The following is a 25,093-nucleotide window of genomic DNA, read 5'->3' as shown; positions in this document are numbered from 1 at the left end:
CTCCACCAGTAAGCCTGTCAGCACCCCTTCTTTATGCCCTCCTAGACTATGCTAGGTGCCCTGCTCAGGGCTCCTCTGACTCCCTGTTCTCAGCCCCTTATTCTGTCTAAGGTGCCTATTTAACTGTTATTCCTCCCCTGCCCAATACCTCTAATATCAAGGACAGGGGTTGTTTTCGTTTACCATTATGTCTCTTTCTGGCACACAAGGGGTGCTCACTCACTATTTTTTGAATGAATAAGTTAGTGAAGAGAAGAGTTTAGAGTGCGGTGAGCAGTGACTTAGCATATTCTGTTACTCAGTTGATTTTAATGCTGGATTTAACGTACAGATTAAATGAATAGTATTTGGTTAACTATAATAATTTAATTTAATGAACTTATCTCATGTTGCAGTGATTTGGGGGAGAAATTAGGTAATATTTTATTCATTGTTTCATTATAGTAACCTATTTTAAGTTGCATTCTTGAAACCTGAAAGCTTACCTAGGAGTACATATAGGATTGTTGTACAATAAGACTTTCTTTTTTCTAAACAGTTAAGTCATTCAGTTGTTCTGGGCCTGTGAAGTTTACCATCGAGTGGTATTTGAAGTATCATACCTGTCAGAATGAATATTCTAAGCTGGAGGTAAGTAAAATGCAAATTTTTAAGGTACATAAAGGTATGAAGGAAAAATTATGAGTATAAAGATTTATTAGCTCATCAGGTGAGGAGGCCAGAAATGTGGATTGTAGTTTTAAAAGTGCCACAGATTTATTTTGGGACTTAGGCAAGAAATGTTTTAATTTTTATCAAAGTATATACCTTCTGAGAAGGAAACAAATCTTTTAGTTTCCTTTTTGTCTTGAGAGAAATGTTAGTAAATATTTAAATCAGTCATGTAGGAACTGTAGATAAAGATGTTGTGGGTCACATACAAATAAAAATCAACACATTTAAGAAAGAAATGTGAAAGTTTTACTTCATTCAAAAAATTAGTGACAGGACACCTAGAACTTTAGTGAAGTCAGGTAGCTTTAGTGAGTAGAAGTAGATCTCCCAAAGAGGTGAGGGGAAAGGAGACCCCCCCCCCCCCACCGACCCGCCCCTGCCAAGGAAAGAAGGGGGAGGGTGTAAGAAGAGGAAAGAGGCCCCACTGGGTTTCTTCTTCCCCTGCAGGGTCCACTGGGCTCAGCAAGGTGTTCTCCTGTGACAGGTCTCCCGATGGTTGCTCACAGTCATTTCCTTCACGGCTTACCTGTTGTTTGTGTGCTCCTAGCATGAATCGTGTGCATTTCCATACTTTTATCTGTATTGTCTTTCCATTTGGGGTGAAAGGTGCCATTGTCCTCAAATATTGCCTTTGTGACTTTATTCCCTGTTATTTTACCCCTACATACCAAATACTTCAGTGTGTCCTGGGATGCCTGGGTGGCTCAGTTGGTTGAGTGTCTGACTTCAGCTCACGTCGTAGTCTCGCAGTTCGTGAGTTTGAGCCCGCGTCAGGCTCTGTGCTGACAGCTCAGAGCCTGGAGCCTGCTTCAGATTCTGTGTCTCCCTCTCTCTCTCTCCCCCTCCCCTGCTCATGCTCCGCCTCTCTCTGTCTCTCAAAAATAAATAAATGTTAAAAAAAAAAAAAATTAAATACTTCGGTGTGTTTCTTAAGAACAAAGGTGTTCACTTAGCTTGCACAGTGCAGTGATAAAATTGAGGGATTTTTTTTTTTTTTAATTTTTTTTTTCAACGTTTATTTATTTTTGGGACAGAGAGAGACAGAGCATGAACGGGCAAGAGGCAGAGAGAGAGGGAGACAAGAATCGGAAACAGGCTCCAGGCTCTGAGCCATCAGCCCAGAGGCCGACGCGGGGCTCGAACTCACGGACCGCGAGATCGTGACCTGGCTGAAGTCGGACGCTTAACCGACTGTGCCACCCAGGCGCCCCAAAATTGAGGGAATTTAACATTGATACAAAATTATTATCTAACAAATAGATCTTAATAAAGTTTTGCCGGTGTTCCCAAAACATCCTTTTTGGCAGTTTGTTGTTGTATTTTTTTTTTTCCTGGTACAAGATCCAATCTAGCGTCACAGTGCATTTCTACAGTTTCTGTTTTGTTTTTGTTTTCGTTTTTTGTCTTTCACGATATGACACTGATTGATATATTTGAAGTATACAAGCCACTTATTTTTATAAAATGTCCCTCAGTTCCAGCACTTCTGATGTTTCCTCTTGATTAGATTCTGGTTATATTTTTGGCAGGAGTACCAAAGAATTCGGGTTTGTCCCATTTTTGGTAATGATAACTTTTGATCTGTTGGTTAAGGACATTTCTGCCAGGTTTCTCCGCTGTAGTTACGACTGTTCTCTTTGTTGTTAACAATAACTTGTGAAGAAGTACTTTTGTACTTGTGTGTGAATATCCTGATTTTTCATCAGTTCTTGTTTGAACATCCTTTGACTCTTGCCTGATGAATCAGCTATTGCTCTGATAATTGCTTAGTGGTGATTTTCTAATTCCATATTTCCTTCTGCTTTGTTAACATTCTTCCATGAAGATGAGCCTGTTCTTTTCCTCTTGTCTTACCTGTCAGTCAGTCACCTGAGCAGTCATCAGCATGGACTCATTGAATTTTACTTTGTTAGATGGGTTATAATCTGTTACTATTTTGTATTTATTTGGCTCAAACTGTTTCCTACTGGCCAGTCGAAGCCAACTTAACCTTTTATTGATGACTAGAAGCTGCCATTAGGAGCCTGGTTTTATTCATCTGTCTTTGGTTTATCTTTCCTTATTGTTTATTTTTTTTTTTTAACGTTTATTTATTTTTGAGACAGAGAGAGACAGAGCATGGACGGGGGAGGGGCAGAGAGAGAGGGAGACACAGAATCGGAAGCAGGCTCCAGGCTCTGAGCCATCAGCCCAGAGCCCGACGCGGGGCTCGAACTCACGGACCGCGAGATCATGACCTGAGCTGAAGTCGGAGGTTTAACCGACTGAGCCACCCAGGCGCCCCTATCTTTCCTTATTGTTAAATGCTGCTTTTCTTTGTAAAATCTTTTTATACATGGGATAAAATGAAAGTAGCCTCAGGACAAAATAGTTTTTATTTCTCCGTGAACCATCTCCTGCGATAATACCGTATCACCTTTCTTCCTGTAAGATTATGCTTGCATTATGTGTTACTGTGTCTGAGCATATTGGAATGGCTAACATGTCATGATAACTTCATCATACTTAAAATTATATTTAAAACATTTTTCTTGGGATGCCTAAGTAGCACAGTCGGTTAAGCATCTGACTTTGGCTCAGGTCATGATCTCACAGTTCGTGAGTTTGAGCCTCGCGTGGGGCTCTGTGCTGACAGCTCCGAGCCTAGAGCCTGTTTCAGATTCTGTATCTCCCTCTCTCTCTCTGCACCTCCCCCACCATCCCCCATCTCTCTCTCTAAAAAATAAACATTAAAAAAACACTTAAAAATGTTTTTCTTTTCAGTATTTTGTTCTGCATGTTTTTAAGTGCTCCAAACTGAATAAATCTTTGATATCATTTAGATGTTAAGTTTTACTTATCTTCCTGAGTAAGAAGCGTGGAAACAAATTATAACCCAGAATTTTGCCTTGAGTAGGAGGAGCTATCACAAAAACATGAACCTAGCGTTGATGAAGACTTTTGTGGTCATTATTTCAAGAACGTTGAATGTTGGACAACAAAATATGAAAACATAAATTGCAACAGTGACTTACAGGTGTTTCCCTCATTGAATGTGAGTATATGTGTTGTCATGTCAAAGTAGAATTTACTGTACTCCCACTGAATACAAGTAGTAACTTACATTCTATTCTGTCAACATTTTGATAAAAGAAAGGTGCTTAATTAGTTATTTTTAGGTTAAGTTCTTTTGAATGTGTGGTAGTAGGTAATAAGTAAGGTACTGGCACCGTTGTTCCATTTCTTTGTACCCCTTTGCAGCAACACTCTTGAAAAAGAGCCCTTTTGTCTTCCTATCCTGATCTGTTGTCAGTTCATCTGTCACTCTCTCTTGTTTCCACTCCAGTCCTACCTTTGCCCCCATTACTCCATCAGAACAGCTAGTCAAGGTTTCCAGTGACCTCCATGTGAGATCTGGTGGTCTCTTAGTCTTACCAAAGGTCTGCCAGCCTTCTTGACTTATCACACTTAACCTACTTGAACACTGTCCCCTCCCTTATGCACTTACTTCCCTCCCTGTCTGGAATATTAGATCCCAAAATGTTGATAGCACTCATCCATGAGTTGTGAGGCTGTGGGTCATTTTATCTTATTTTTGTTCTGTAAATTCTGAAATGAAAATATATCTTTGGTAAAAATAGTAAAGGGTTCTTAAAATGTGTATTGAGGTGTGATGAATGTAAAGTGTACATATCAGGAGTGGATGGCTTGATGAATTTTCAGAACCTGAACACACCAGTATAGGCCCAGATCAAGTACAGAATATTTTAGCACCTAGACTCCCCTTTTAGTTCCTAATACCTTCCCCACCAAAGGTAGCCACTATCTTGATTTAAAAAATAATTTTTCAATGGGGCGCCTGGGTGGCTCAGTTGGTTGAGCGTCTGACTTCGGCTCAGGTCATGAACTTGAGGTTCATGAATTTTGAGCCCCATGTTGGGCTCTGTGCTGACAGTTCAGAGCCTGGAGTCTGTTTCAGATTCTGTGTCTCCCTCTCCCTCTGTTCCTCCCCCACTTGCATCTGACTCTCTGTCTCTCAAAAATAAATAGATTTAAAAAAACTTTTTTAAAAATTTTTTTCAAAAGCAGGATTTTGTTACTCATGTTTGGGCTACAAAGAGATGTGTTCTCTGGTGTTTAGCTTTCAAATCTTTACTTTTCTCATAACATATTTTTTTCTTGATTGTTAAGACAGCTTTTCCCCCATAGAAATGCAGCAATATAAAATGGGATTATGTTGTTTGTTTTTCCAGAATAAGGAACTAATTACAAATATCAGAAATGTTTCCAACCAGGAAGGATCTACAGTAAGTCATTTTATTTGTCTTTAAATCAAATGTATACAAGTTCTAGTAAGCCTGAAAAGAATAGATACTTGGACGGTGATATACAGTAGGGTTATTAGAAGTGGGGAAGAAAAAAAGAAGCGTTATATCAAATAGTATATTTTTGTGTGTATCTATATGAATTTTGTATGTATTTGTTTCTGTCTTTGTTTAAAAATTCCTTTTAGGTTGTAACTTAAGGTTAACTTCTTTGCAGCCTTTTTTCAAATCCCTAGCATAGCAATGGGCTGGTCTGGATCATCATTGAAGATGGAAATAAATAGATAGAGTCCATGAGTGTAGCACCGGGGAGGAGAGAATTTGGTATTTGGGGGAATTCTGAAAGTCACAAGACCAAGAGGTGGGGAGGGTTGGAAGCAGCTGTGTGTAGGGACTGAAGACAGGTTTAGGAGAGCTTGCTTTGCTTTTATCTTGTCATCCTTTGTGTTTCCAGCTTTGCACAGGCTGTGTCTCAGGTGGAGGAGTAGGAAATGAAAGGGAAAGATAGGAAGTCTTCTAGAAGGATGTATGTGAAAAGTTTGATTCAGTTATGTGGGGGCATTGTGGCGTTCACAGGCATTACAATGAGCAGTGTCCTTTCCCGGCAGGACTGCTAGTAACATAGATCTTAATAAGTAACTGAACCTATGTACCAAATCTGTGCAGTCTCTCTAACAATGTTATCTGACTTCTAACTCCCCCAGTTCAGTTCAAAACCACACCCATTTAAAAACTGAATGCTTGAGGGGCGCCTGGGTGGCTCAGTCAGTTGAGCCTCCTACTTCAGCTCAGGTCACGATCTCACAGTTCGTGAGTTCAAGCCCCGCATCAGGCTCTGTGCTGATGGCTCAGAGTCTGGAGCCTGCTTTGGATTCTGTGTCTCCCTGTCTCTCTGACCCTCCCCCACTTGCACTCTTGTCTCTCAAAAATAAATAAATGTAATAAAAATTAAAAACTGAATGCTTGATATTAGGATAAAATGTGGGAAGGGTAATATTAGGAAAAAATATTTGAATGGTAATATTAAGTAAAACATAGAATGGTAACATTCAGGGGAAATTCTTTAGGAATACTGAAAGTAGAAAAATTGAAGAGTAGAAAAAGCTTTCTCCTCTTCCATTGCTTTGGTTCTGAGAGGCCCATGGTGAGAAAACAGTGAGGGAAATCCTTCCAGTGTCCACTGTCCCTCCACTACCTACCATTTTTTTTCATTGTTTCAAAAGACTGAAAAGTGGGGCACCTGGGCAGCTCAGTCAGTTGAGCAACCGACTCTTGGTTTTGGGCCCAGGTCATGATCTCACGGTTTGTGAGTTTGAGCCCCATGTTGGGCTCTGTGCTGACAGCAAGGAGCCTGCTTAGGATTCTCTCTCTACCTGCCCCCCTCTGCCCCTCCCCTGCTCATTTTCTCTCTCTCTCTCAAAATAAATAAACTTAAAAAAAATTTGAAACAGTGAAAAGTAACCCAATTCAGTTACTAAAAGTTGTTTTAAAATGTGGTGAACAATTGTTTATATTTTCTATAGCAATTTTTTAAAACAACATAAAGGATATTTTTTTTTTTTCCTGTTTCAGGATGTGATAGCTAGAACACAGAGAGATGGATTTCATATATTTGTTGTTTCTGTGAAAACGGACAAAACAGATGCAAGATGGAATTTGAATGGTATATTTAAACTGCATGTGTGTTTGCTGTCTGCTTTTACTGTATTCTGTGTTTTTGTCATTGACCCAAATCTACATTTTTTGGTTAAAATACATCATTGCAAAACAAATCTCTGTGAATCACAAAAACAAACGACCTATTTATCCGGGGGACTTAAAACTTTTTGCTTATCTTACTATTATATGTTTTAATGGATTGGAAATTTAAAATTAAGATAAATTTTTAAAATTTCAAACTCCAGTGGGATATAAAATTCTTTATCCTTTCAGATTAAAAAAAAATTCCTAATATAGAGATGGCTAGGCAACATTTTAATTGTATTTGAAGTAGATTATATTCTATATCAGGAAAATGGCCATCACCAGGCATTTAAAATTCTCATTTTAAAGCATCTGTCTGTAGCTTAGGAGTAGAAGTAGCCTGTCTGGCAACGATAGCCACGGTGGTCTGTGAGCTCTGCCCACTCCCCACCCCCAATGCAAGAGTGGGCTTACAATAAGCAATCTTCAAGGGACTGAATGCTTTCACAGATCGTAGAATTGCTTCGGCTGTTGTTTTCCAGAGTAGCGTCTGTTGGACCAGTGGTAGCCAAACAGCATGTGAGGATCCTGCTCTGATTCACCCACTGGGGACACAGGTGTGAAGCCAGGCTTTGCCTTTGAGAATTGCCCAGTCCAGCGGGGAGGCAGAAAGTACTGAGGGGACATAGGCGTTGCTTCAGAGGAGGCACAGAACTGGTGTACTACAGGGGAAGCTGGTGGAGGTGGCTGCTCTGGACGAGTGGGCCGTGGGGCTTCCTCCCACAGATGACATAGTGGGCCAGATAAGAGCCAAATAAGAGAGCTGCCACCTGGACTTGTGTGTCCCCCCACAACCCCCGGCTTCCCAGGTATTGCGTCTTTTCCCCTGATAGCAGCAGGCAGTTTTAAGGCCCTACTAGTTAGTAACAGAAGCAGTTACTGAGCTCTGCAAGTCTTGTACTTTATTTGGCACTCTGTTTATTATTGTCACCTTGGACAATGACCCAAACTAGATGCTTGAACTCAGTAATTTATCCCAAGTTACAGTAAGGAAGACAAAGTCCTCAGTGAGGTCAGCGACTCAACATGGGGCCAACCTAAGGCCGGTACTGCTTTACTGTCTGCATAAGATCAGATTTGGCCCAGGTTTTACAACAGCATGTATACAAGTAAAGGTATCTTGGTAAGATTACATGTTAATGACTGGTAATTAGCCAATACATTGTGTGTCTTAGGTAAAAATGCAGATTTGTCGGCTTGGTGTGTGTTCTTGGAACCTTCTGGGAAATGAGCTTACGTTTAAAAATATAAGAAAAGACTGATTGGTAATTTAATTCTTTGATGTCTTTATCCCCATCTTCACCAGTTTCTCTTTCTATGATCGGGCCTCATGGATATATTTCTGCGTCAGATTGGCCACTAATGATTGTGAGTATTTCTCATCATTTTTTCCTTTTTTAAAAATGAATTTTATATCCTAATTGGAAAATCTAACAACTTAAAGAGCTCAGTGGTGGTATTCCTTAGTAGCTAATACTTTGGTATACCCTCTGTTTTTGGCTAGGGTGACAGGAAAATAAAAGACTGGATACTTGAATGAAGAAATGTCCATTTTCAAGTGATCACAAGCCTTAACTGACTAAAATTGCTCTTCTTCCTACAGTTTTACATGGTGATGTGTATCGTTTATATTTTATATGGCGTACTGTGGCTGATGTGGTCTGCCTGTTATTGGAAAGATATATTAAGAATTCAGTTCTGGATTGCAGCTGTTATTTTCCTGGGAATGCTTGAAAAAGCAGTTTTTTATACCGAATATCAAAACATCAGCAGCACTGGGCTATCAAGTAAGCTGTGACTCTCTCCATAAATACTATATGACCCAAGAGGCCCCTAGCATTTGTGAGCAGAGCTGCGGGAGGCCTCCTTTGTACAGTGATTTGGGAACAGTTGCGTTATAGATGAAGACAACAAGAGCCAAGATGAGAACGTGAGAGTAGGACTCTGATCTAGGCTAGTGCCTGTATTGTCCTCATTTTCCATTTCCCTTCTTTCCCTCACTTTCCTCCTGGGGAAAAGAAAACTCCCACTTCAGTGATTGGATTAAATCAATAAAAGTTCCAGAGGGGGGCACTTTAGGTGCTACTGATCCTTTTAACATATTTCTCTGTCATTTTCCCATACTCTTCCTTCTCCTTTCTCCTCCACAAAAGAAAAGAAGGAAAATCTGGCCCCACGCAGTAAAATCAGTAGTTCTGGGATGGATGTGCCTGCAGCCTTCTTGTGTTCTCTCTGTCTCTTCGTTCTCACACAGAACTTCATGTGACCAGTGGAGGCCCCTCACAGTTTACACAGGGAAGTGTGTGAATCAGAAAGGGCAGGAAGGCGGGCATCCTCAGATGTGTGCCCCAGGTTTCTAGAAGGTGGAATGCAAAAAGGCCAGAGAGGTAAAGGTACAATCCCATCACCCAGCCTTTGAAAAGGGAGGTAGCTCCAAAGGGATGAAAGCACTCAGGAGTGATCAGTTCTGAGTGATCAGCTAAAATGATCTTTGTGCAGATTTTTATAGGGTGTGATTATGTCGGCTATTTATTTTTATAATACTCCAGGAAAAAAGAAGAGTGAGTTGGAATGTAGATGAAACAGATTTGCCCTAATGTTGATAATTATTGAAGCTGAGTATTGGGCACATGGGAGTTCACTATACTGCTTTTTCTGTGTTGGGGAATGTTTGTAATTTCCCAAAATAAAAGGGTAGGTACAAAAGAAGAAAGAAAAGACAAACATTCAAGGAGGCACATAAGAGGTATTATTATTCTATAAGAGGTTTTAGTGGGGGGTGTGTGTGTGTGCGCGCGCACGCGCGCATGTGTGCACGTGTGTGCTCTAAATAAAATAATGAAGGAGGGGTGAGGCTGCTGCTCCTGGCTGGAGAGTAAAGCATTCTTGAATGTGAAATAAGGCAGTTCAGCTCCTTTGCTCTGAGTGGTGATCCTCTCTTGCCTAGGGAGCGTTGAGGGTGGCTTGAACTTCAGTGGGGAGCCACAGAAGCTCTTGCCATCCTCACGGACTTCAAGCCCTGTGTCTGAGATGACACGAGAAAGGCTTGGGAGAGAAGCCCCAGGCTGCTGTCAGCGTCTTTGAGGAGTCCTGTGAGAGGGACAGGTGCCAGACGACATGGCTGTTGCTCCTTCTGATTTTCCCAAGTGGGAATTCTGTAACCCAGGCTGTCTTGCTTAGCACTGATCCTGCAGGGACAGGAAACAGTGATTGTTAGGACCCAACACGGGGACCTTAAGAATAGGTCATATCAGATTGACTTCTTTTGTGCTTCTAAACTTAGTATACCTGGACTTCTTCAAGGTATTTGACAACTTTGATTTCTTGTGGACAAGATGGAGAAATGTGCACTGAAAACTGGCTGTGCAGCCATATCTAAAGAGCCCGTGCACATAAGCACCCATCAGTCTTGTCAGTATAGAGCTGTGTCGTCCAGTGTGGTGGCCATAAACCACATCTGGCTGTTTAAATTAAGTGAAGTTAGCAGTTTATTTCCTCAGTTGTACTAGCTGCATTTCACATGCTCAGTAGCCACATGTGACCATTGATTACTGTATTGGACAGCATGGATGTAGAACATCTCCATCATCCTGGAAACTTCTGTTGGACAGCACCGGAGCAGTGGTTCTCATCCCTGGCTGCACATGAGTGTCCCTTGAAGAACTTTCAAGCAATACCAGTGCCAGAGATTCTGGTTGAAGTAGGCCTAAGAATTGGTTCTGTTGAGAGGCTTCCCATATGATTCTAGTATGCATCTAGGATTGAGAACCACTGGGTTAGAAGGGGGTTTTGAATGACACCTGTCTCACAGGTTTTAGACCTTGTGGCTGGTTTATCCTAAATGTTATACCTAACATTTATTGCAGGCCTGTGCATATGTAGAGAGCATTCACTAAAATTCTGTGGATGATGTGAGGCTGGTGGAGTTGTTCATACTGGGGGTATAGAGAATAATTTTAGATGGACCCTTCTCACATGAAGGTACTTGAAGGGGTGCAGACAGATTTGATATCCCAAATGGAAAGGTAAAACCTAATAGGTAAGACCTTGAACTTGGGGTTCAAGTATAAATTGAAAAAATATAAATGGGAAACTTTTCTAAAGGATTTAAAGGTTGAAGCTGATGAATCAGCTTAACATAGACAGTTATAGGCAGTTGTGCCTCCCACTAGCTCCTACAGTGTTAGGTTACAGCAGGAGGGCTAGCAGTCAAGACACTGAGAAGGTCCACCTGCCAGGAAAGTTGTATTCACTTCATTCCAAGAGGGAAATAGTCCCGACTGAGCAGCTCACGAAGGGATTTGAAAACACACTACCCTTAAACATTTGTTATCCTAAACCTCTTCACATTCTGCATCCGCTCTTAGGGAGTTCATCCATTGTTTTCTTCTTAAAGCTCAACTTCCTGGCCAGATGTCTGTCCTGAGCTGCAGACCTAGTAACTGGTCACCTGCCAAACATCTTCTGAATGCCTTGCATTCATCTCTGTAGGGCATAAAAGAAACTCACCTTTCCCACCCTTGTACTTTTGACTCACTTTAGTCCCAACCTAATGCTCCTGCAGGTATTCCTGTCGGTGGATGGCCCTGCCAGTTGACCTTGGTGCCATCCTTTTTGCCACCCTCTTCCTCTCCCTCTAGTTCCACATCTGTCTACAAGGCATTTGATGAGGTCTCTTGTGATTTCTTGTGGACAAGTTGGAAAATTGTGAGCTGAAAACAAGACTAAGTAGGTGGATTCACTACTTGTTTCTGTATATCTTTCTGGTTCTCTCCATCTTCCCTGCCAGCACTGTGCTCTTATCGTCTCTTACCCGGATTTCTGGAATGGCTTCCTGAGCATTTTCCTTGCTGGTAGTCTCGTTCCTCTCCAAGCCATTAAGTAGAGCAGTCTTGATAAAATCAAGCTGTCCGTTTTATTCCAAGAGTCAGCAAACTTCTTGTGCAAAGGCCATATGGTAAATATTTTTGGCTTTACAGGCCATATGGTCTCTGTTGCTACTACTCAACTCTGCCATTATAGCACAAAAGCAGCCACAGTCAACACGTGAACAAATGGGCGTGGCTCTCTTCCAATGAAGCTTTATTTACAAAGACAGATGTAGGGCCAAATTTGACCTGTGGGCTATAGTTTACCAATTCCTTTTTTACTCCCTTGTTTACAGTCATTGACTTCCCACTGCCCTTCACATAAAATCCAGATTCATAACATGGCCTAACCACCCTGCGTGATTATCCCTGCCTCTATCACCAGCCTCTTTTTTTGATATCCCCGTTACACTCTCTGCTACAGATACACTGAACTTTGATTTCTTGCAAAGTATTTTACTTTTCATCTTTTCTCCTCCATGCCTTTTCATGTGCCATTTATTTTGCTTTTCTCTTATTCCCCCCAAATGTTTAACTTTTACTAGGCCTTCAAATCCTGACTTAGATGTTGCTTCCTCTGCGAAGCTTTTCTGAACCCACTTGCACCTCCCTTAAGTGTGGATTCAGTTGGCTTCTTCATAGTCCTGGGAGATGCTGTGTTGCCTCTAGCACTCACCACACTGAGTTCTGTGTATTTACTTGTCCTCACCAGAGTAGCAGCTTCATGAGGGCAGGGATCATGGTGTCTCTTCCTATTGTAGCCACACAGTAGGAGCATAAATAAATAAATGATGAAGGCATCCTGGAGAAAAGAAAATTCTAGAGGACCTTATGGTTTTCAAATATTTACAAGACAGAAAGTTCTTTATAACCTCAAGGGGAAGAACAAGAACAGAGGGAAGCTGGGGGAGATTTTAGATTGATACAAGACTGAGGTTTTCAAACATCAGTTGGATTAGATGACCTTTAAAGCAAATAAGGCTAATTCGTCTGGAGTCAGAATGTAGTTAATACACAGTACATCTTTAGAATCTTGGTGGCAGGCCTCTAGATGTACACAGAATGAATTCTTTTCTTTCTTCCCCTCAGCCCAAGGTTTATTGATATTTGCGGAGTTGATATCTGCGGTTAAGAGGACATTGGCTCGCCTCCTTGTGATCATTGTGAGCTTGGGCTACGGCATTGTGAAGTAAGTATTGGCGTGTTGGAAATATATCGAGCTTCCAGTCTTGTAACTCCTTCCACTACATTATGAGCTCTGTGAAACTGGACACTTCTTAGTACTGTGATCCAAGCCCCGTGGGGAAATACCAGTGAGGACGTGTTTTCACGGGTCCTCCATGTACTGGCCACTTGACACTGTCCTCAAATAAAGATCTTGAATTTGAAGTCCAGTGTGGCTTTTCATAGTTAGATGAAGAAGTAATCAACTTTAAGGATAATCGAAAATTTTTAACGATTCTTAAAGTTTAAACCATTTTCTATTTCCTAGACACATGGTTCTGCTTTTACGATTGCACTCAAATATTGTAAAAGACAGGATTAAGCACCAGGTCAGCAGGATTTCGGACTGAAACCTGGCTGTCCACTGAGGACCCTACTTCTTCCAGGCCCCCTCAGGCTGCCGATCTTTTCTCTCCCATGCCTGTGAGTCACTGCGAATGAACATGGAACAGCTTGTCCTCTTTATCCTTATCGCCTTTTTAAAAACTCTCTAATTCCCAGAGCTCAAGCTTTTAGCCTGGATCACCTGCTATATCTTCTTACTACAGTCACCTTTTAAGTTCCAGACTTCTCCCTTCATCCCTTAACTCATGGAGTACTTGCTCCCTGACTTTCTCAACACTGCGTGTGTCAGAATTCCCAGTGATTTCAGTTTCTTTGTGGGCCATCCTGTAAGTAACCTGAACTCACCCCCTCACCTGCACTGCTCTTACCTGTCCCCTCACCTCAGTTACTGATTCCCACTGCTATTTTCTAGACTTTATTGTTATGTATAACTGTACCCCCTTTACAACTGCAAATTTAAGCAATCCACTTTTCCACTGTCACCTTCTCTGTTTCCTGTTTACTTTTCCTAACACATCAGCCCACTTCATTCTTTGACCTTAGTATAGCCTCTGGCCTTTTGATCCTGCTACCTTCCATTGATCCTTCAGGGTGCTGAACATACACCCATGCCCACAGCCACGCCATGTGCACCTGAAGCCCTCCGCCTTTCTCTTGGCCAGCCTCCCTTGACAAATCCAGCTTTCCATCTGCTTCAGGCTCCTACTGCAGAAGCAGAATCTGCCTGAGAAGAACACCCAACCATACTGCAGGCTCGTGTCGCTTCATGACCCGGAACTTTTAAGTGCGTCCTTAGTGTCCCTGGTAGTTCTTCTAGATCCCCTTGCCAGTCTCTGGCCCCTTTTCCACTGTGCAGAAGACTGTTATGACTGTTCTCTCCCCTCCAGCCTCAGATTCCCTACTCGTATCTGTCTTACCTGATCTTGGTTCTTTTCTCATTGAGGAAATAGAAGCCATCAGAAGGGAATTCCAATGCCTTCCTGCCCCCAAATCTGTACCATTCCTCCCATATCTGAACCATGCGCAGCATTCTCCTCCTCTTGAAGGAAAGGTACATGGTTTAGTCCTTTCCCTGCTCCTGGGCTCTGGATCCTGTTACCTGTCATCTGCTAAAGAAGCTGTTCCAGCAGCTGCTTTTGTTTGCTCCGGTCTCATCAGTTTTCCTCTGGTGGGTCACTGCCATCAGCATGCTGTTATTTCTGTCATCTTCAGGAGCAACCCTCGCTTGGTCCCAGCCGGCGCTGTCCTCTGCTGCTCCTTCATTCCCTCGCCCCTGTGCAGCATTATTTCTCAGATGCGTGCTCTGTACTTGCCACTCCAACGTCCTCATTTTCTCCTGATCGCACCCAAGGAAGTTTTCCTTCCATTCCTCCCTTGAGACTGCTCTTGTCAATTACCTTGACCTCTGGTTGCCAAAACCACATGGCCTTGCTTAGCCTTTGTGCAGGGGCCCTGGCTGCTCCTTCCTAACCTCCCCTGCTGGGCCCTCTTTGTCTTCCTGAGCTCCAGCATTGAAGCACCCCAGACCTGCTCACGCGACTCATATCCCTGGGCCGTACTCATCTAGTTTTTTGGCTCTAATGTCAGGACACATCCAGAGTGAACCTACCCCTCCCTTCCACAGCTACCACCCTGGGCCCGACCACCATCTTCTCTCCCTAGATAACTTTAGTACCCTCCTAACTGGTTTCCCGGCATCTGCTCTGGTCTCCTGTCAGTCTTTTCAGACACAGCAGAGGCCAAGATGATCCTTTTAAAGTTTATTTTTATTTATTTGGAGAGAGAGATAGAGAGCAAGCCAGGGGAGTGGCAGAGAGGGAGGGAGAGAGAATCCTAAGCCGGCTCCAGGCTATCAGCGCAGAGCCCGACACAGGCCTTGAACTCATGAACTGTGAGATCGTGACCTGAGCGGAAATCAAGAGTCTGATGCTTAACCGACGGAGCCGCCCACGTGTCCCAAGATGATCCTTTTTATTTTTATTTTATTTTGTTTTTTATTTTTTTTTAAGATGATCCTTTTTAAATGTAACTCCTATCTCATTACTCTTCTGCTCATCTCACTCAAACCCATTCCCTTTTTGTTTTTGCACATGGCCGACCGCACCTGCCACTCTCCCTTTTGAACACTCTGTTCCATCCTGCAGGCTTTCTTGCTGATTGCTCTTCCTTAAACGCAGCAGACATTTCCTCACTGTGCAGTAAAGGCCTCTGTCCATAAGCATCTTGCCTGAGACCCCAGGCGTGGTTTGCTTCCTCACTCTCTTTTTTCTGCTCACCGTCCTCTCCCGGAGAGGCTGGCACTGTCAGGATTCCCGATGTGGTGCACACCCTCCATCACTCTGACCCTCACCCCATTTATAGCTCCAGTTGACACAGACGTTAGGATTTATTGTCTCGTTCCCCCACTTGAATGTGACTTCCATAGAGTAGGAGCTTTGCCTGCAGGTGTCCTGCTGTTTTCTTAAGGCCCAGTGTAGTCCGTGGCACACAGTAGGCACTCGGCAAATACACACTGAATGTACACACATATGCTTGGGAGCTTGAGATTGTTGTAGTTAGCAAGGTTTTGGCCAAGACACCTTTTTTCCATTGGGTATTTATTGAGATTCCTTCTCAAATGCTGTTTGGGTTTTTTTTTTTTGGAGGGGAGGGGTTGTTTGTTTTTGGCCCTGTATAGTAGTCAGAACACAGAATCCCCATGTGGAATCTTGGGCCTCCCTTTTCTAGTTATGCACTTCAGAGCACTCGTACTTCTGGCTATTGGAGGGTTCCAGTTAGCTGGCTGTAAGGAGTCAGAATTTTGATGAACTAAATTAGATACAGTCTTAAATATAAGCTATGGATATTAGTTTAATTTTCAGTTGGATTTTATCTTAAAGTGACTACATGAAGTATTTTTCCAAAATCAGGGGTTTTTTTTCTTCTTCTAATTACTCCAGTAAGAGTGTTTTTGAGCTAAAATGTCTGTGCGATACGATTTGCAAATTTCATGAAGTTTCAGTTCTGTTTTCAAATTACTCATTGCCAAAATCACTGTCTTTGCATTTTCCCAAGTCATCTATATCTTTAGAGAATCAAAAATGTTATTTTAGTTCTTTTCCATGTAAAGAATGGAAACTGAAATGTCTTAGCACTCTTGTTTGGGCCACTGAGTGAAGAAAGGGGGTAGACGTCGATCTCCTCATACTCCTGTTCTTTTTCTACCCAAGTCAGAAAACTAGTGGATTCTCTCTAATGAAATGTATCCCAGAACAGTTTTTAATTGACGTTAATGAAAGAATTAAGTTACTGTTTCTGTCAGTGACACAAGTAGGCCCGGACCCTCCTAGGCGTCACCAATCTAACTGTTCCGCTCCCTGGAGTGAGCACCTGCACTCTGTTCCTTGGGGGGCTTGCATTTCAGCAGCAGAATCGTCTGGCACCTGTGTGGCCTCAGCGTGTTGCTCCATGGGCATCTGTACAGCTTCAAGTCCTGGAGGAGACCCATTTTTTCTGAGGCTGTTTCTGCCTTGTTCCCTCCTGGGAAATACGCTGTTTCCTAAAACTGAGCAGAGGCAGGGGCAGGGCAGGCTGATTTGATTAGATAATGACTTCTCTCATATTGGAAAATTGGGCCAGTTATTGTATTTGGATGCATTTTACTTACCCATGCTTTTCCTTTTTTTTTTTTTTTTTCTTTTTCCTCTTCTTCATTCCAGGCCTCGTTTAGGAACAGTCATGCACCGGGTGGTTGGACTGGGGATTCTTTACTTTATCTTCGCAGCTATTGAAGGCGTGATGAGAGTTATTGGGGTAAAAACTACATAATTTCACTTCTATCCCTTTTTATTGTTGCTGTGAGATATGATTTAACTTTATATCTCCTGAGATGAATTTTTAAAGATAGGAAATGTATGAAAAAGGCCCAATTTGAGCTTTTTTTCCCCCTATGGAATATTTCCCTTTTTAAATAACTTCCTGAATGTAGTAAAAGAACTTCTTAAAATATGATCAATTATGAAGGAAAATATCAATTATAAAGGATAATATGATCAATTATGAAGGAAAACATGATCGATTATGAAGGCACCATTTGATGTCATCCCAGAATGACATCTCCAGAATGTTCCATCCCAAAAACATTCGTGGTTATTCTTTATACAGAACATTTGTCTTTGTTATCATGCAGTCTGAACACATTCATTTCTTCCTTAACCCTTGGTTTTAAACACGTGGAAGTGAACAGAATTAACCGTACCCTTCACACATGCTGATATTACATCTCATCATGCTTGAGTCTCATTTGGTTATAACTGTTCTCTGACTCTTGTGGAGTCAGTGTTTGGGGATTCAACAGTCTCCACTCTTGGAAGACCCACAAGAAGGTAGTGTCCAGGGGGAAATGACTCGGGCGATGTGGGCGGCAATGCTTTACTCTCTAAGAAGAGGCAGAACATTTACATCTGGGAAGACCCCTCGATTTCTGGCTCTCGGTTTTCCTTAATAATATGGTTGACGACTGAGTGACTAAGCAGCTTATTATAGTTTACTCGAGTCAAAGAACCTAGTAATTTTTACCCAGAATGTCTTTTGGATTGGATGTGTGAATCAGATCACTGGGCACAGAGTGAATGATCTTGTGTTGCCACGTAAGTTTGCTTCACATATTTTGATCTGAGCCTTACAGCAGGACATTTGTCCAGTAATGTTAAAAGCCTCATTCTTCTATTATCTTCGAAACATCTGCGTTCTGTATTAGACACACTTGCTCTTTTCATCTCTGACTCTCTGAAAGATACATTTATTTTTACTTTTACATAATAGCGAAGTACTGTGCATTTATATATATAATTTACAGGAGCTAGTCTTTGCTAGAAAGAGAAAAGATAAATATCCCGCATGTAGACATAGTATAAACATTGTTTTTCTTTAAGGTTTTACGTAGACAACATCTTAGATATAACTTTTAAATATGATTTTCTGTCAACTTGTGATGAAAGTGTCTAATCTATGGTTTATTTTTACTCTTCCACAGCTCCTTTTCTTTGTTTTGTTTTGTTTTTTCATGTCCCTTCACAGATAGTAAGAAAGATCAGGAGTCCCATTTCATTAGTAGCCCTGGCTGTAGGTTGGTGTGGAGAGGGGAGAGATTGAAATGGTCTATCTCAGTGGAGCTGGAGACATGATATGTTTTATTTGCCATTGCATAGTACAGTTTTACATTATCTTTGAATAGGTGGATGGCAGACTAACACCTGTTGCTGCCAAAACAAAAATTTCCAAGTGCATAGACACAATTTTGTTAGGAATAAAATTTCTCTGCGGCTTTTGTAAAATGATGAAATGAGCTAAATTGTTTTTCTTTATCGCATAATAATTTCTATAATGGAATGAAACTTTTACATTCAGATTTTTCCCCCTGTTTTTTATCTTCCAGGGTTCTAACCATTTAGCTGTCATTTTTGGTGACATTATTTTGGCAGTTATTGACTCCATTTTTGTATGGTTCATATCCTTTACTATGTCCTAAAGTAGTTTGTTGTGTCATTAAAATCAAATTACTTTTAGTACTGTTCCGTTATAATAGAAGGAACTATAGTTATGGATTATTATTTTTAACCTCAATACAGGAATTTAGTTGAAGGTGAAAAAGTAACAATTCCCCAAACAAACAATATCTTTCTTTTTCTATTAGTTCAGCAAACTTAAGTGCTCAATATGTGCCCCATACTGAGGAGACAGAAGAAAAAGGTATTATTCCTGTGTTACTCTGGTAGGGAAGAAAAATACATAACTAGGAACAATAGAGTGATAGTAATTGCCATTGTAAAATAAGCTTTTTTTTTTTTTTTTTTTTTTTTTTCCAACGTTTTTATTTATTTTTGGGACAGAGAGAGACAGAGCATGAACGGGGGAGGGGCAGAGAGAGAGGGAGACACAGAATCGGAAACAGGCTCCAGGCTCTGAGCCATCAGCCCAGAGCCCGACGCGGGGCTCGAGCTCACGGACCGCGAGATTGTGACCTGGCTGAAGTCGGACGCTTAACCGACTGCGCCACCCAGGTGCCCCAGTAATTGCCATTGTAAAGAGGTGCTATGCAAATAGAGAAGAGAGAAAGCAATTCTAGTGCAAAACTCAAGACTTCACAGAGATGGTGACATTAAATTGAGACTGGGAGAACAGATAGAGGCTAACCAGGAAAAGAAGTGGGGAAAACGCATTCTGGGAATATTGAGGGGAATAAATAGTTGGAAGCGTGAAAATACAGGGACCGTGGTAGAATGTCCCAGGGTAGCTTGCCTATAAGGTATACATGTGTGGGAGAATCGTGGAAGGTGGGGCCAGAGGGAGAGGTAGAATGATGTGCTCAAGAGTCTAAAGTTCCTTCTTCAGGCGAGAGGAGACAGGAATCAAAGCCGTGCCGGCAAATACCATGATGAAATCTGTATTAGAAAGAACTCGAAAATAATATTTAAAAGTGACCCGGAAGAGACACCTGGCCTGCTCAGTTGGAAGAATGTGAGACTCTTGATCTTGAGGTGGTGAGTTTGAGCCTCGTGTTGGGTGTAAAGATTACTTAAAAACAAAATCTTTAAAAATTTAAAAAAAAAAAAAAAATGACCTGAAAAAGGAGGGTCTAGAGTATCGAGACAGGAAGTCTAGTAAAGAGTCGTTTGTAGCGGTCCAACAAAAAGATGGTAAGGGTTAGAAACAGGGCAGAGGGAATGGGAAGGAGACTCCAGATAACAGACTGAGTAGGAATGGGTGGGAAAAGAAGGGCGAGAGGTCAAGAGAAGTCTTGCATATCTCATTTGGGTGGCTAGGGCAGTTTTGCCACCCCACGGCCGTGAACCTAGGGAAGGGACCATCTTGGTGAAGTTTGAACTGACTTGGGCCATTCATGTTAAGTAGAGAGTTGGAAAGCCCAGCCTGGGTTTGTCAGAGGAATTGGAACTGGTGATGAAAGTTGGAGGTCATCTTCACATGAGACAAGGTTGTAGCCTGCAGAAGCGACCCAAGAACACGTAGACGAGTGAGAGAGGAGAGGACCAGGAGGGCGCCTAGTGGAGTGGAAACGTGCATGGAACACCAGCGTGGAAGGAGGCAGAGGAACCCAGAAATTGTCCTGGGGTGAAGACTGGGCGAGCTTGGGTAAGGTAGGGTGGTCCACAGTGGCCAGTACTACAGAGAGATGAGCTGCCAAGGTGTACCTGGCTTAGGTCATTCCAGAGGTCACAGCGGGACAGCAGGAGAGCAGGTTCAGTGAAGCCGATGGGGCAGAAGCTACACTGTAGCAGCAGGAGAACTTTTTAGTGGCAAGGGGAGCCATCCTGGAGAACCCTCCTCACTGCTTCAGTGACTCCAGTCGAGTCTGGGAAATTCCATTCTCTTTAACTCCGAAGCAGAGCCCTCTACTACACAGTCTTGGAAATGGGAGGAATCCTAAAGAAAGCGTGAGCTGGGCAGAGCAGAGGGCGGTGCTGTGTGTATCCCAGAATATGACCTTTATGTTTCTTCTGCATTTATATCCTCTATGAAGCTCTTTTCTATAGATGGATTTGTTTTTTACCAAGTTTTGTTTTTGTGTTTCCACTGTCTTCAATACTTGTCTTTTTTACCTTTTCATGTTAAATGTTATTTCATTTCCTTGTAATTTCTTTCCATTTTCTCATGTTTGTCTCTCACAGGAAGGCCAGAGGGCTTGAGTTTGCCTGTGTTCCTCCTCTGCAGAGATCCCCCTTTCTGTAGATGGGCAAACATGCATAGTGCTGCTAACTGCCTTTTCTGAGTCCCCCATGGGTGTTTTCTTCTCAATCCAGTCTGTCTACCCCTTAAACTCCCTGTTTGCGAATTTTTAGTATGCTTCCAAGTTAAAAACAAAACAAAACAAAAAAAACCCTTTGACTGTACTCTCCTTACTCTCTAAAGCAGCGGGTCTCAGCCTCCTTTGGGTGCCGGGATCAGAGAGGCCTTTGAAAATTGAATGAAAGCTGTCAAGCCTCTTGTCACAAGATTCATACACTCCATGGATGTTTTGCCTGCGTTAGGGCATTTAAAAACCTAAATTATATCAATGGATCCTCTAGTGTCTAAGGGGTGTCTAGTTAAGAAATAATACCTGATTTAAAGAGTTGTTTCTCACCGAACTTGCTTAAAAATCTGCTGTACATCTGTTCAAAGCTACTAGTTTGGAATCCAAGTTTGTTGAAAGAATTTATAGTTAAATTTTATAGTTATCTTTTCAGAGAATGCTATAAATCTTACTGTAGTGTCATTTTTATGTTTTCCCCATGAAAACACATTTAACGACATTCAGCTATTAAGAAGGTGAAACACCTTGCTCAGTCCTGCCCAGGAACAGTGCCCTAACTATAAGTACTCCTCCCCAAGGGCTGTGCTTCCTTCTCGGCTACGCTGCAGCCGCATTGCTTGTTGGGATGCTCACCTGACTTGAGGACAAGGGGTGGGCAGTGTAGACATACCTCGCACTGGGATCAGCAGAATTGCAGTGAAGATGAAGCTAGCTTTTGGTCTCAGATCTTCTATTCTATCATTTGTGCATTTAGAAAGTGAGCTTCAAATGTCTGCTGAATTTGGAATCGTCTTGTCTCCAAAACTGGATACGCTTGGAGCCTTTCATTAGTTAAGGAGTATGCTCTTCAATTAATTGAGCTGTGGACACTGCATTTTAAAAAATCTGTATTATCTTTTTTCCTGGTAATTTACAAGATATGTATTTCAAAGATTTCTTGTTCTTAACCAACCATCCACAAAGTAGTTCACTAGGAAAAACAGTAATGCAACTTGGCAGAAAATTCCAAAGACAAGCAGCTCTAACAACCAAATTCCATCTGGATGTGAATGAGGGTAATTTATCACCTTTATGGACAGCATTGGCTTTGGTCCATTTCCAACACAATAATGAGCCAAATTGGAGTGGGGAGATAAGGAAAACAAGGCAAAAGACTTAGTTTGCTTAATGATTAATATTTTTAATAAAGATGTTTGTGATAAAAGTCATGAAGAAATTCAGAAATTAAAATTATCTTGGTTAGTGTTTCATGGTGAGAGAAAGGACACTTAGTATCCATTTCAGCTTGAACCTGAATTTCCTATTTGCTTTTAGACGGCTATTTGGCAGTTTTCTTGACGGAAGTGAAAAATCTGCATTTTCTGTACCGACAGAGAATACATTTCTTTTTAAAATTTTTTTTTAATGTTTATTCACTTTTGAGAGAGCACAAGTGGAGGTGGGACAGAGAGAGGAGGAGACACAGAATCTGAAGCAGGCCCCAGGCTCTGAGCTGTCAGCACAGAGCCTGAAGTGGGGCTTGAACTCATGAACTGTGATATCGTGACCTGAGCCGAAGTCCCACTATTAACCCACTAAAGCCACCCCAGCGTCCCAGGAGAGCAGATTTCCTAAATGATTACAAATGGCAGGCAAAAGAAGCAGATCCACATACATCACAGAATTGAGTGCTTGCATAATGACCCCGTTTCCTGTGCTTGGATGAACTTAACATAGCTATCCCCTAAGAATCTGATTCTAAAGTAAAATAGCTTGAAAAATTGAAAGCCATAGCTTTTCTCTTGAAGCCCTCTTCCTCTTTTTTTATGCTTGTTTTAATTTTGTGCTGTTTTGCTGCAGGCAAATGACTCTGATCTTGTGCTTCTGGCCAGCCTCCCTCTCTCTCTCCTTGACTCTGGCTTGTGCTGGTGGATATCCTTTTCCTACCGCAGAGCACGTCCGCCTTCCCGTTGCTTCTAACTCCACGATAACCGGGCCTGTTTGCTTTTGTAACCACTTTCCTTTAATGGGAGAAATGATTTAAGCTTTGCCGAAATGTAACAGTGTCTTGGTAAGTGGGGGTTTAGGCAGTTTTGAATTTGCTTTCGATCTTTTTATTCCTGGGCTTCGAAGAAGTACTTTAGAATTATTAAATGAGACCAGCTTGCTCACATAGAAAATTCATTTTCTTCAGGAATTTTTAAAAAAGAATTTTTCTTGATAATGTTTAATGAATACAGCATATTTGCATTTTTGTAAATTCTAACAATAGCCTTCATTCGTTGAATTGTGTTATTTTAGAAATGGATCTTCTTGCGACTACTCCTTGGTCATTTAGGAAGATTGAGTCGCAGTTTTGAGTACTACACTGAAGTTTCTGATTAATGAAGAATTGGGAATTTAAAATAGGCAAAAATGCAAAACGGGCCACTTCCATTCTTGGGCTTCGCTCTGTAATTTTCAGCATACGGTTCATAAAACAAAGATTGGTGGTGTGCTCCAGAGGAAGCACCTTCCTCTTACGAAGAGAGAGCTGCCGCGGAGCTCAGTGGAGAAGCCTCTTTTTACTTCTTCCTGCTTGTCAGTGTTGAGCTTCACCTGATCCCTGTACTCCTGGGAGACAGCCACGGTTAACAAAACCCCCACCCTTTCGTGTTCGGGAAAAGCCTTACTACAAAGGACCTCCTTTCTCCATAGGACTCACCTGAGACTCCCGGATGCCCCCTTGTCACCCATGACCAGGCCAGGCACAGACCTCCTGACCAGTCTGGGCAGAACACCAGCCTGGACCAGACGAAGTGGTCTCCCTCCCCAGGGCCCTGAGCTTTCGTCCACCGCAGCCCTCCTCGGTGGCCTCTTCTGAGAATCTGCACACCTCAGGGAAAGTCTTTCCCCGATCAGCTGACCAGTCACGCCACCCACTTCCCCACACCGGCTTTCCAGTCTTGTTTACCTCTCCCCACAAAGGCAAAGCCCTGTCCAGCCTGACCTGTGGGACTCTTGCAGATCTTAGACTTGGAACATTCTCCCCATTGCAGTGAGCCTCCTCTGCTTGTCTCAGTAATCTTTTGAATGAAGTCTCCCCAGACTTAAGTCCAGATTTATTTGACATTTAAATTTTTTAATTTATAAATGGAATTGATAGATGACCTAATATGGTCATTCAGAGGATAAAACAAGAGGAGACTAGAAAGAACAAAATAAGAAAGAAACAGAGACAAAAGCACAAGCCAAAGGGCATGTCATAATGTGATCTGTAAGAGTATCTGGCCTAAGGGGGACTCCTTTCCTGTATATACCGGTCTTTCCTGTTCTGGGAGCTTGGCCTTGAAGGAGAACATCACAGGACTTCTTGCTTATTGTCTTCCTCAAAGTTTGTTTAGTTCAGACAATGGTAAATTGTAAAGCAAAATCCGTGATAAAATCAGTATCATGATCATACAGTATTGGCTAAAGTAATATTTTCTGTGTTTTTATTAGCTTTAAATTATAGGAACTATATTTAGCAGTACTAATTTTAGAAATGTAGTAGAGGATTATTATTTTCGTTTTTATTTTAACTGCTTGTTACTGTTTAAAATGGTTTTCCTTAACTTTCTTTCACATATTTATAAGTTTGGCCCAAACTATGAAGACTCTAAGGCTAAGAAAGAACACGGTGAAATTTTCTTTATACAGGCACTTTACAAATACTCTGATCTTTGCCGTACTGGGTAAGCTATTTGATTTTTCTTGTTATAATAAATTATTTCAGTATTGTGTGTTCCTTCAAAGGTGACTTTTTTTTGGTGTGTTTCAGCTTCTGTAGTATTTATGGTGTGGACGACTAAGACGTTTAGAATTGCAAAATGTCAATCCGTAAGTATAATCTTCCTATTTAAACAGTTTTCATTTCTAATTATACTATTTTGGGTAATTTTGAGTACTTTAGTTTGTGTTTGTAAATAAAGGTAACTTTAGTGGAGATTGTCAGTTTTTTTTTTTCTTTTTTAATATTCTTTTTTATTTTTATTTTTATTTTTTTTTTAATTTTTTAATTTTTTTTTAACGTTTATTTATTTTTGAGACAGAGAGAGACAGAGCATGAACAGGGGAGGGTCAGAGAGAGGGAGACACAGAATCTG

The 25,093-nt window shown here is 41.6% G+C and overlaps 1 protein-coding gene across 3 annotated transcripts in view; it reads left to right on the top strand.

Annotated features, from left to right (window-relative positions):
• The window catches only part of TMEM87B (transmembrane protein 87B), a 51,166-nt gene that overhangs the window by 8,424 nt on the left and 17,649 nt on the right, over nucleotides 1-25,093 (top strand). For 2 of the 3 annotated variants that reach the window (XM_047852745.1, XM_047852744.1), the window contains exons 3-13: nucleotides 539-630; nucleotides 3,611-3,748; nucleotides 4,947-5,000; nucleotides 6,591-6,681; nucleotides 8,068-8,129; nucleotides 8,365-8,548; nucleotides 12,719-12,818; nucleotides 16,897-16,990; nucleotides 18,615-18,686; nucleotides 24,574-24,682; nucleotides 24,769-24,827. In XM_047852745.1, coding sequence (XP_047708701.1) covers nucleotides 539-630; nucleotides 3,611-3,748; nucleotides 4,947-5,000; nucleotides 6,591-6,681; nucleotides 8,068-8,129; nucleotides 8,365-8,548; nucleotides 12,719-12,818; nucleotides 16,897-16,990; nucleotides 18,615-18,686; nucleotides 24,574-24,682; nucleotides 24,769-24,827 — 1,055 coding nt within the window. Of the gene's footprint in view, nucleotides 1-538; nucleotides 631-3,610; nucleotides 3,749-4,946; nucleotides 5,001-6,590; nucleotides 6,682-8,067; nucleotides 8,130-8,364; nucleotides 8,549-12,718; nucleotides 12,819-16,896; nucleotides 16,991-18,614; nucleotides 18,687-22,829; nucleotides 22,902-24,573; nucleotides 24,683-24,768; nucleotides 24,828-25,093 lie in introns of all 3 variants that reach the window. The other variant, XM_047852746.1, reaches the window with a different exon arrangement.

This window comes from Prionailurus viverrinus, chromosome A3 (genome assembly GCF_022837055.1).
Source record: "Prionailurus viverrinus isolate Anna chromosome A3, UM_Priviv_1.0, whole genome shotgun sequence".
NCBI lineage: Eukaryota > Metazoa > Chordata > Mammalia > Carnivora > Felidae > Prionailurus > Prionailurus viverrinus.
This window is presented reverse-complemented; position numbering and strand designations above follow the sequence as displayed.